The 13,148-nt window shown below is 39.1% G+C and overlaps 1 protein-coding gene across 1 annotated transcript; it reads left to right on the top strand.

The window, feature by feature from the left end:
• The first annotated feature begins 5,981 nt into the window (after nucleotides 1-5,981).
• Nucleotides 5,982-12,111, top strand: hapln3 (hyaluronan and proteoglycan link protein 3). Its single transcript, XM_088995876.1, has 5 exons — nucleotides 5,982-6,262; nucleotides 7,722-7,855; nucleotides 8,162-8,569; nucleotides 9,561-9,863; nucleotides 11,184-12,111. Exons 2-5 carry the CDS (start codon nucleotides 7,726-7,728, stop codon nucleotides 11,459-11,461), a joined length of 1,119 nt encoding a protein of 372 aa, XP_088852002.1. The 5' UTR covers nucleotides 5,982-6,262; nucleotides 7,722-7,725; the 3' UTR covers nucleotides 11,462-12,111.
• Nucleotides 12,112-13,148: the final 1,037 nt, after the last annotated feature.

Consider the following 13,148-nt stretch of genomic DNA (forward strand, 5'->3'; position numbering starts at 1 on the left):
TGCCAGGGTGGCTTTTCTTCGGGTATTCCAGTTTCCGTCTACATTCCAATCAACATGCAAGGCAGGTTTATGACACCCCCACCCCTCCCCCGCCACCTTCTCAACCTCTGGCCAACCTTTATTGAGCCATTACCCAGTGGCCCTCGGGGCACGTTCGCTCTTAAGGGCCCTTGAGTGGAAAACTCAATCAATCGGCTTGATTGATTGAAGGTTGGCCCACCTTTTTAACACCCTCCCTCCCTCCCGTTGTCCTTACGTCCGTTTCTAAGCGGCTTATCCTCACCAGGTGTGAGCCGCCGCCTATCCCAGCCAATGTCCACAATATAATAATAATAATAATAATAATACATTTCATTCATAAGCGCCTTTCAAAACTCTCAAGGTCACTTTACAGTCACAGGATCAGTTCTTCTGTGGGTGAGCAGCAGCGGCCACATGCGCCAACGTTCACTCAACCCGGAAGTAACTCAAATAGATAGAAAACTAGCTAGCTAGCTACCAGATAGCTAATCGATAGCCGGTCAGATAGCATGCTAATAGATAGCTAGCCAGCTAATAGATAGCCAGCTAGCCAATAGATAGCTAACTGATAGCCAGCTAGATAGCTAATAGATAGCTAGCTGGATAAATAGCTAATAGTCAGCCAATAGATAGTCAGCTATTAGCTTATGAGCTAATAGCTAGCTAGCCAGCTAATACATAGCTAGCCAACCGCATCGATAGCTAACAGCTAGCTAGCCAGCCAGCTAGATAGCGAATAGATAGCCAGCCAGCTAGCATGCTAATATATAGCTAGCCAGCTAATAGATAGATAGCTAGCCATCCGGATAGATAGCTAACATATAGCCAGCTGGATAGATACCTAATAGACAGCCCATAGATAGCCAGCTATGAGCTCGCTAGCCAGCCGGATAGATAGCTAATAGATATGTCGACAACATTGGAAAGGCAGAACATGTCAACTGCGAGGCAGCATGATTGTTTTATTTATTATTTTTATGGTATGTATACTATTTATTTATTATTTGCAACGTGTTCGTGCGTACGACTCGTTTGAAGGAAAAAGCGGTGACAAGGAGCGTCTCTCGTCTGCTCGCTCCCTAAATAGCGCCTACTTCAAAGAAATCAAGCAGAGCAAATATTCAAATGAGAGTCGATAGCTTGGCAAGTGTTAGCGTAGCGCTTTTGAAGAATGCCAACAAAAGAAAATTCCATCGTGGAAGATGAAATGTTTTGCTCACGGCTGTTTTCAAAGTAAAGTTTCCGCCATCTTAGCCATCGCCTTTCTTTCAGCATCAACATAGACTTTTATTTTGTAGAGCTGTGCCATCGTGTCAAAATCAAAATGAGTTCCAAGAGGAAGTTTGTCTTGATTTTTCACATCTTTCATAAGCAGTTTGACATCCTTCTGTTTGTAGGCTTTTTTTTTTCTGACGGCATAATAATGACGTCAGAAAAAAAATAATATTTTTTTATTTAAGAACATTTTATTTATATATATATATAGGAAAGTTATAGATTTTTTTGAATATATATTTTTAAAGAAAAAAATATAAAATATATTTAAAAACAATATCTGGGTATGTATGTATATATATATATATATATATATATATATAATAGGAAAATATATTGATTCTTTTAAAAAAAATATTTTTTAAGAAAGAAAAACATACACAGTATATATTTATATGTATTATTAAAAAATTTTTTTGGAATATATATATATTTTTAAAGAAAAAAGACATATAAATTAATAATACATATATATTTGTACTGTATATATTTTTTCCTTTAAAAATATATATTTAAAAACAATATGTTGGTGTGTATATATGTATACATATGTATATGTATATGTATATATGTGTGTATATATATATATATATATATATTAAAATAGGAAAATTATATATATTTTTAAAGAAAAACAATATATACAGTATGAATAATTATGTATTATTAAAATTATATATAGAAACATATCGATTTTTTTAAATATCTATTTTTTAAGAAAGAAAAAAAATATATACAGTCTATATATGTATTATTTATAAATATATATATATATATATATACATATATATATACATATAAATAAATATATATATATATATATATATATATATATATATATATATATATATATATATATATATATTTTTTTTTTGATGTGCTTTTTTTCACTGGGTTCACACAGACGTGCTGGAGCCAATCTCAGGCGCCTTGAGGCAGTGGGCAAGGCGCCCCCCTTGAATTGATTTCCAGTCCATTGTAAGACACACCTCACCCTCGGGACTCATTTCACGCCTTCTTTTAACTTACAATGTGTATTTTTCAAACGTGACTATAAGCATCCACGCCAGTGATTAGCTTCATCAGTTGACTTTGATAGCCATCCCTGAGCACCCCCACACCCGCCAATTTCCCGCTGCAGGAAGTTCGGGGGGTGTTTTTTTTTTTTTTTTTTTTTCTCTCGGATGAGGAGGAGAATATCCTTGAAAGGTCAGCCGCTATTTTGCACGGCGACATTATCCCGAGAGAAAAACGGAACTATTTTGCCTCACGTCATTCGTGTTATGAAGACAATTAATTTGGATCTTCACGTGTGGCATTGCAGCGAGCTCGACCTTGGTAGCGTTAAAGTCAAGACTACATTCCGACAGCATTGTTTTGTTTCCTAACTGACGTCAGAAAAATGTTTGATAGCATCTAAAATAGCCAAAACACGCATTATGATAGTTTTAGTCAAATGCAAGAAAAATGACGTAAAGTGTCCTAAAACTGCCACAAAATGAGCCTGAAACTGGGTAGATTCAGAAAGTCCCGCCCCCTTGTTCGTGACATCACGCCAGGATACTCCTTCACAAACTGCCTTGCTCCAGAATCAAAACAATGTCTTCAAAGACTTCAGATTCAGAGAAGATGCATTCTTGTGACTCATCCAGTGATGAATATGATTCAATTAGTTGTGAAGAGGAAAGCATAAATGTTTGACATCGATTCAAGAAGTCCGTCCGTATCAATTCAAGCCGCCTGGACTCCAATGTAGCGTCCCAGGAAATGCACAAGAAACGCCGTTCAAAACTCTCAAGGTCACTTTACAGTCACAGGTTTAGTTTTTCTGTGGATAGCGAATACACAGCTAATAGCTAGCGAATAGATAGCTAATAGCTAGCAAATACATAGCTAATAGCTAATGAATAGATAGCTAATACTGTACCTAGCGAATAAATAGCTAATACCTAGCGAATAGATAGCTAATGGCTAGCTAGCTATATAGCTAATAGATACAGTAGCTAGCTAAATAGCTAGATATCACAATGCACAAGATGGCGCCCAAGCTCCGTTGGAAATGGGCTGATTTGTCCACTGGGAATTTGTGTCAACGTACACCTTCTTTACGCGTGTTATCTCAATTGGCTGCCACACACAACGATTCCCCAGCGCGTTATTTATGTCGTTTTCCTTCTAATTTACACGCTCAACACGGTGTTTTCAGATGAAAAAAAGTACCCAAAATGCATTGTGTGTCGCTTTCTCGGTCAGGGGCGGTCCTTCCGTGACGTCACTTAGGGCATTGTCAACTCAAAAACGAGACTTCCTGAATATTCAGCGCGAGTGTTAAAAGGTCAAATATAGCTAGCTAGCTAGCTAGCTATATGCGCTGGAATCTTTGTCAAATGCGCTCAGTAGAAGTCATTTGAAGTGATTTTTACAAATTATGGACGCAGCTTGTCCGCAGGTGTCGGTTGTCCTTTAATGGACAGTCAAACCGACCCACCTTCAGGTGTGTAATGACGGCGTGTCCGTCCAGAGTAACAAAGACGCCGTGTCCGGCCTTGAGTTTTGCAGGCCGGCGGCCAAATGATAGCCCTTTGCGCCGTGTAACAATGAGCTTCTGGTATTTGTTGCCTCGGGCGCTCAGCTTTCATGTGCGAGCCTGGGAACAACTGCTTAGAAAAGCACGTTAGCTTCTAGCGAGGCACGCTTCCAATTTTTCTCCTGCTCGACTATTGAGGAAAAGATCAAACGGCGGCGTTTGATTGAAGTTGACGGGACTCATTTGGGTCCCGTCCAACGTCCAACGTCCGTCTTCGGCATATTTTGCTGACTTCCCATCCGAGGAATGTCAACCCGATGCTTGTCCGGCCGTTTTTTCGACTTGTAGCTTAGTTTAGCATTGTGTGGATTATGGGCTATCTTGTTATCTATTTAGCTAGCTACTGTATCTATTAGGTATATAGCTAGCTAGCCATTAGCTATCTATTCGCTAGGTATTAGCTACTTATTCGCTATGTATTAGCTATCTATTCATTAGCTATTAGCTATGTATTCCCTAGCTATTAGCTATCTATTCGCTATCTATTAGCTGTGTATTCGCTATCCATAGAAAAACTAAGCTTGTAACTGTAAAGTGACCTTGAGAGTTTTGAAAGGCGCTTCTTGTGCATTTTCTGGTCACTACATTGAAGTCCAGACGGCTTGAATTGATCCGGAAGGACTTCTTTCATCGATGTCAAACATTTATGCTTTCCTCTTCAGAACTATATTCATATAACTTCATATAACTGGATGAGTAGCACGAATGCATCTTCTCTGAATCTGAAGTCTCTGAAGCCATTATTTGGATTCTGGAGCAAGGCAGTTTGTGAAGGAGTATCCTGGCGTGAGGTCACAAACAAGGGGGCGGGACTTTATGAAACTCTACCCAGTTTCAGGCTCATTTTGTGGCACTTTTGGGACACTTCAAGTCATTTTGATTGGTGTTTTGCATTTGACTAAAAATCTCAGCCTGCGTGTTTTGGCTATTTTAGATGCTATCAAACGTTTTTCTGATGCCAGTTGGGAAACAAAAAAAAATGGTGTCGGTTGTCCTTTAACAATAAAAATGAAAGTGGCCCCTGGTAGTGTCACAACTTGTCCCCAAGTGATATACGATGTTGACAATATTATTTTTTTAAAAAGTGGGACGTCTTTTAGCATGCCAGCGAAGAATGTGCAAAGGGAAGCAGGGCGTACGAGGATTTCGGAGTTTGTTGTTGAGTTTTATCGCTAGCGAGCGTTTGGTCGAGGTCGCTCGGGACTTTGGTGTCAGGAGGGCGGCCAACATCTGCGCTTCGCTCAGCCGTGAACGTGTTTGCTCAGTGGCGCATTGTCTGCGGAATCCCAACCGTGGCCGCCCGCGACCTTGTTTTCCACCACTTGACGGATGCGCTAGTCCAGCTTTTGGCGCCAGTTTGCCGGACACATGCGATGCTTCTGTTCTCTTTGCACCTTTGTTTGACCTTTTGTTTGACCGGATCTATTATGGGCTATGGAATTTTATTTTGGAAGAAAAAAAATTTGACTTGATTGATGCCCACCAAAACTATTCGTAATTGCCTCTAAAGGCCACAAGATGGCGGCAGAGCATATCTATGACATAAAGTAGGTATGCTACAGTGAGCTCTTTTCCACCGCGGACTCTGTACTCGCGGTCGTATATCATTGTATTTTTGTGAAGTACTTCATGGTTTTTGGTGGTATTTTCCAAACCACGTTTCCCTCCATGCTGGTTCTTGAAATTTCCCAATCCGACAATGAGAAACGGGGAAAATATGGATTGAAGTTGACGCTCTTTTTGCTTACACGACAGTTTATAAAGGTGAGTAAGTTGTATTTTTATAACTCATACAAGTGGTAGAATATATATTTTTCTTCATAATTTCCAAGTTTCAAGCAAAAATAAGCATTAGCATACTATATATATTTCTAGCGACAAAATTTTTCAATACTTCATCACATATTTTCTAATACCATATCAAAGTGCATTTAAAAAGCTTTTAAATGATGTATAGATTATTGTTCTGTGACAAATAATAAGGAATTAATGACATTTTTAATTTTCGATATAGGGGATTTTCTGCCTGTTAAAACTATGAAAATCTATTCTTTATTACAGTTTAAATGTTCATAACTTTCTTATTTTTTTTTGGCAGATCTTAACGAGTAAGGTACCACTTGGAAAGCTTTTGAAATTCTAAACAAGAACAGAAAACACAAGAAAAGATTGAAAATAGAAATGAGTAAATATCAACGATCCGCATTTTGGAGCCGCTGGTGGCGGTGACGTCTTTCTACTACGGCGACGAAGAGGAGGAGACTATCAAGTCAACACATCCCACAACACACGAAGGAAGGAAGGAAGGAAGGAAGGAAGGAAGAAAGGCTGGCATCCATTCGCACCATCGTCATCGGCGAGCATCTCTCCTCTCAGACGGTGAGTTTCATCGACCTCGTCGTCTTTCATTTTCCTTTGTTTGTTGCTCAAAGTGCAATTGGTGAAAAAGAGCCATTTGACGAGGTTAGTGGGGGGGAAATATTTCTCGGAAACTTTAGCGTCAGTGATGCACCTCATATTACGCAGCAGGCTTTTATTGTGAAGTGTCAATAATTTATATTTAAATCAAAGACGAAACATTAAAAAAAAAATACACGAGTGCTGGTATTTCCCGAGGTTATCGAAAATGTGTAGAATTTCAAAATGCCACCTGCTGTTCGTTTTAAACTATTGCAGCTCGCAGTTTGTATTTATTATACCTAAACGCACGTCATCTCTATTGATCGTAGCCCCGCCTTCTTTATAAGTCTGTTTTTTTTAATGCATCGAAAACCGAATGTATATAAATTTCACTTAATCACGGCATATATTGCTTTATTTACGCTTGAAGAAACGCGTGTGTCCATTATTTTTTGTGTTGGGAGTGTTTACACCTTTTCACCGCTGGGTGGCGCCAAAAGATAATACATGAATTTGCTTCTTTTTTTTTTTTTTTGCTCTCGGCTTGGTTGGACATGAATGAGCAATTACAATAATTGTATAAACGGTGTGTGTTTAGGTGTATTAAACACAAAAACAAACATTGCTAAAAGCCCAAAAAAATAACATAAATAACTAGGTTATCACACTCAATTAAACATATTTTGTAAAACTTATGTGAGCCATGATATGTATGTATTGTGTTAAACGACACAATTTGGCGCTAGGATCCAATTTAATGCATTTATGTTTTGACATTTGAGAGGCGTATTATAATACTAATACTAATAATAATAATACTATTTTATTTCTAAGCGCATTTCAAAACTCTCAAGGCCACTTTACAGTCACAGGATATTTTTTCTCTGGGTGAGCAGCGGCAGCCACATACACCAGCGTTCACTCAGCCTGGAATTTCTTTCATTATTAGAATGAATAAACAAACCTATAAATAAATACATAAACATATTTAAACAAACAAATACATAAATACATATATAAATACATACATCAATACATAATTAAATACATAAATATATAAACAAATACATAAATATATAAACAAACACAAATACATACATAAATACATACGTAATAAATATATAAATACATAAATAAATGCATAAATATATATAAACAAACAAATAAACACATACACAAACACATAAATACATATATAAATACATACATGAATACATAATTAAATACATAAATAAATACATTATTATATAAACAAACATAAATGTGTAAACAAACACATAAATAAATACTTAAATATATATACATACATAATTAAATACATAAATATATATAAATACATAAATGCATAAACATATAAACAAACAAATTAACACATACATAAATCACAAATCATAAATGTTATGTCTTATTGGCAATTTGGGGCTTTTTCTGCCTTCAGCATAATGCTCTCTGGTGTCTGGCGCCCTCTGCTGGTCGTGTGCGGCATAGCACTGTTTCCCGCCGCCACCGCCGTTCACTTCAACTACAACAATGGCTTCTACTATCATGACGTCGGCAACGGAAACGGAGAAAGTCAGTCCGCACTCACTCATTTCCGTGTGTGTGTGTGTGTGTGTGTGTGTGTGTGTGTGTGTGTGTGTGTGTGTGTGTGCGTGTGTGTGTGTGTGTGTGTGTGTGTGTGTGTGCATGCGCGTGGTTAATGAGAGGAAAAAGTTCATCCCACAAAAAGTAAAACGATATTTTAACCAAATTCACTACAAGGGTGAGGACTTTGAATGTAGCCATTCAGAAATCTCACTCCACAAAACCATTGAAACAGGAAGGTGTGCGTGCGTGTGTGTGTTTGTGTGTCAAAAACAAATGTGTGTGTTTCCGCAGTCTATTTCAACGGCGTGCGTTTGTTCGTGGAGTCGCCGCAGTCGTCGGTTTCCGCCACCAGGGGCAGCAGCGTCACCCTTCCTTGCCACTTCCACTACGAGCCCGAACTCAGCGCGCCGCGCCGCACGCGAGTCAAGTGGTCGTGGTTGCCCGCCAACGCCGTCGGCCAGCCCGCCTACCCGCCGCCAGCCCCGCTCTACGCCATGGAAACGCAGGTGATGGTCGCCATGGGCAACCGTCAGCGCAGCTACGGCGGATTCCGGGGTCGGGTCCGCCTGCGACGTTCGGCGCCGGGCGACCTGTCGCTGGTCATCAACGAGCTGCGTCTCAACGACACGGGGCGGTACCGTTGCGAGGTGATTGACGGCTTGGAGGATGAAAGCGTCACGGTGGAACTGGAGCTTCGAGGTGACTCGATTCGGCACCTTTCCAACCGACATGTTTGCATCTTGATGAAGAACCCACTCCAGAGAGTTGTTTGCTTTAAAACTTAAAAGTTCATCGTAACTATTACAACAATAATATTATGAAATTATCATATTAAGAACAACAATAGCAACATTATTATTATTATTATTATTATTAATAGTATTGTTATTCCTATTTTCTTCATTTCCTTTGCCATTGCCATAATATTATTATTATCAATAATAATAATAATTACATTTCATTACAATATGTGCCTATCAAACACAATGCAATTCATATTGAAAATAAAAAACAAACACCTGCATTAGTAATAACAACAATAACAAAAATAGTATTACTATTATTATTACTGATAATAATAATATAATACGGCAACATCAACGAAGAAAGTAATAATCAATACAATACAATACATATTGATTTCTATACAGTATTTATTTATTTCTATTTATATCTTCTTATATCTATAGAATTATATAATATAATGATAACATTATTATTGTTATTATGATTATTATTGTTATTATTGTTATTAATATTATTATTGTTATATTATTATTATTATTATTATTATTATTGTTATTATTATTATTACAACTGCAACATTATTATTATTATTATTATTATTGTTGTTGCTGTAAAATGCTGTAAAAATGTTTTGAAAGGTGCATATAATGAAATGTATTATTATTCTTATTATTATTGTTGTATTTCCTCTCAATAGAATACAATACAATCCATATGATTGTATGTAGCGCTTTAAGAATGGCTGAAGCTGGAACAAAGCGCTTAAGAAAACTCTAAACATAAAGTTGTGTAAATATTGTATCACGCCGATCCCGGAAAAGGTTTTTGAAAGGATTCATGTTGGTCTCATTTGAACAGAGGCGTGCAGACTCCATATATCAATGATTACAGATGATATTTATTGAGGCGAGCGTACGGTGTGTTTTGATCCGGGCGGTTGTAGGTGTGGTGTTCCCATACCACTCGGCCAACGGGCGCTACCGCTTGAACTTCCCGTCGGCCCAGCAGGCGTGCCGGGAACAGGACGCCGCCTTGGCCACCTTCGAGCAGCTCTTTGCGGCGTGGGAGGAAGGCCTGGACTGGTGCAACGCCGGCTGGCTGGCCGACGGCACCGTCCGCTACCCCATGGCGGCGCCCCGCCGCGGCTGCGGGGGCTCCGACTTGGCGCCGGGCCTGCGCAGCTACGGTCAACGCCATCGCCTCCTCCACCGCTTTGACGCCTTCTGCTTTTCTGCCTCCGTCAAAGGTCAGGATACCTGAAAAAGCTAATACCTAGATAGATATATAGCTAATAGATACAGTAGCTAGCTAAATAGCTAGAGAGTCAGCTAGATAACAAGATAGCCCCATAATCCGCTCAGATAATAATAATAATAATAATAATACAGTAAAGTCTGGTTATATGGATAGTACTGCTTATTACGATACTATTTCTATGAACGAAAGGAGAAAATTTACATGCCGCACGATCGGATATATCGACAGTCCGGTTAGATCCATATTTTTTCCCACTCCCGAGAATATCGATATAACGAGACTTTACTGTAATTCATTTCATTTCTAAGCGCCTTTCAAAACTCTCAAGGTCACTTTACAGTCACTTATAGCTAATAATAATGCTTTCTTTCTGTAGTAGTTCAGAAATTAGTCAAATATGTATTAATAAATACGGGTAACATCCGACTTCCGACCGAGTTCCTTTCCGACCAAACGGTCGTAAGTCAAAATGGTCGTAAGTCGAAATACATTCAAAATGTTGAAGAGAAACTCGGAGGCGAAATGACTCGCAAACTCGCCCCCTACCTATCTATTAGCTATCTAGCTAGCTAGCTAGCTATTAGTTATCTATTAGCTAGTTAGCTAACTTTCTACATATTTGAGTTATTCAACTATCTAGCTAACTATGAGTCATCTATTAGCTAGCTATCCATTTGTTAGCTATTAGCTGGCTAGCTAACTTTCTACCTATTTAAGGTATTCAACTATCTAGCTAACTATGTATGAGTTATCTATTAGCTATCTAGCTAGCTATGTATTTGTTATCTATTAGCTAGTTAGCTAACTTTCTACCTATTTGAGTTATTCAACTCTCTAGCTAACTATGACTTATCTATTAACTAGCTAGCTAACTTTGTATGTTTTTAAGTGACTTCCGGGTTGAGTGAACACTGGCGTGTGTGGCTTCCGCTGCTTACCCACAGAAAAACTGATCCTGTGACTGTAAAGTGACCTTGAGAGTTTTGAAAGGCCCTTAAAAATGAAATGGATTATTATTATCACACGGTCGATTGCTGTGCAAGAATGAGATGTTGGCTGGCTGGCCAAAATTGTCCTACGCGTTGCTGGCCTGCTAGCGCGTTGCGGTGCCGTAAGTCCGGGTGGTTGTAAGTCGAGCTGGTCGTAAATCGGATGTTATCTGTAGATAAAATAGTCAAAAAATGCTGGCAGCAGCTCTCCAAATGTGAAAAAAAACGACCGACATTAATACAACTTAAGTCCTTTCCGCCATTGCTAAACATGCTAGTGAATTTAGCCATGTAATGTCTGGTTCCCTGCTTTCCGCTAGGGAGCGTCTACTTCCTAGCCAGCCCGACCAAGTTCAACTTCACCGAAGCGCTGCAGGCGTGTGCGGAGAACTCCAGTCACATCGCCAAAGTGGGCCAGCTGTACGCCGCGTGGAGGCTCACGGGATTGGACCGTTGCGACGGCGGCTGGTTAGCGGACGGTAGCGTTCGCTATCCCATCACCAAGCCCCGCCTGAACTGCGGGCCGCCGGAACCGGGAGTGCGTAGCTTCGGCTTTCCCCCACGTCACCAGAAGTTTGGAGTCTACTGCTATCGCTAAACCACTGGGCTATTTTGTCGAGGTTAGCTTTAGCCTGCCAGAACATTGAGGCCATTTGAGTTGATTAATAAGTGATGACATCTTATTAATGCCTCTTTTCCACCGCACAACTACTTTCTCGGTTTTGGGGTAGAGTGATACCTCGGTTTACGAACATCAAGCCATCAACGACCATCACAAAGGTAAATAAAACGAATTTATCACAAAAACCGACTGCAAAAATATCCCATCAGTCAGGCTCCACAAATACCCGCACAAGCCATCTGTACACTTGATGCAAAAAGTTATCAAGCCAGCTAAACACAACACAATTGATGAGGAACTAGGTAAAATTATCGCAGAGAAAGCACGGCAACTAAGATCGGATATCGTCAAGAGGCAACCTGGAAGTTCGTCATCCATTGATGATTTCAAGGCTAGCCACGGATGGTTCGAGAACTTTAAGCGTCGTACAGGGATTCATAGTGTCCTTCGTCATGGTGAGGCAGCCAGTTCTAACGATAAAGCTGCCAAAGCTTACAAGGAATCATTCCTCAAGATGGTGGAAGAAGAAGGCTACGTTCCTCATCAAGTGCTTAATGCTGATGAAAACCGCCCTCTCCATTACATCAACAACCACCACAAAGGTCAATAAACCACTTTATTATACAGTACAGTTTATTTCTTCAATTATAATACCCGAGCACATTTATTATACATAAAACAAGGTATGTTGTGTGCAGTTTTAAAGGACAACCAACGTCTCCCGACAAGTTGTGTCCATAATTTGTAAAATGGCTTCAAATGACTACAAAGATTCCACCGCATGATCAAGACTCGTGCTGAATATTCCGGAAGTCTTGTTTTTGAGTTGGTGACGTCACTGAAGGAATGCCCCTGACCGAAAAAAAGGACACATTGTAGCAGTCCTTCCATCACGTCAATGCTTGTTTGGTCTGAAAACCTCGTGTTGCACCAGAAAGAGCCAGAAGAGGGCGCCCAAGCTCCATGTAAGGAATTTATCAGCCTGTGGAAACAGGCTGATTCATTCCTTACAGGAGCTCAGTTGCCATTTTCTGCCTCTTTTTGGGTGAGGCATTTCCCCCCAATGTTAATAATAATAATAGCGCCTTTCAAAACACCCAAGGACACTTTACAATAAAAACAATAAAACAAATCACATAACAATAAAACCATACGTAAAATGATAAATAATAAAATAGCAGATGTTGCCTCAAAATGGCACGGAATAAATTCTTTAGCCTTGCTGCAGAAGTCCGTTTTAGTCACACCAAACATTCAAGCGATTCTATGACAAAATTTACATTTCACAGCAGCAAAGTGATGAAAGTAAGTCATATAATTAATATAATATACTTTATAATATAATATAATATAATATAATATAATATAATATAATATAATATAATATGATAGCATAATCAATACGATGCTACTCGCCTGACGCCTAGCAGATGCTAACAGCGCACAAATAATCGTTACAGGTGCTCCTGGGTTGATGTTGTAAAATGTAAATAGTGCCGTTATGACGCTTGATGATGACGTATTAACATCGTCGCGCCCACTTGAGTCTTTGCTGATGAAAAACCAAACACGTTCTTCTTAAGATCTTTTTAACAGGAGCACCTGTAACAGTGTACATAATCAACTTCAATTAATTTAAGATACTATTGTAGAATGATCATTT

The sequence above is a fragment of the Hippocampus bargibanti genome, linkage group LG05 (assembly GCF_051943395.1).
Source record: "Hippocampus bargibanti isolate YZ-2025 linkage group LG05, ASM5194339v1, whole genome shotgun sequence".
NCBI lineage: Eukaryota > Metazoa > Chordata > Actinopteri > Syngnathiformes > Syngnathidae > Hippocampus > Hippocampus bargibanti.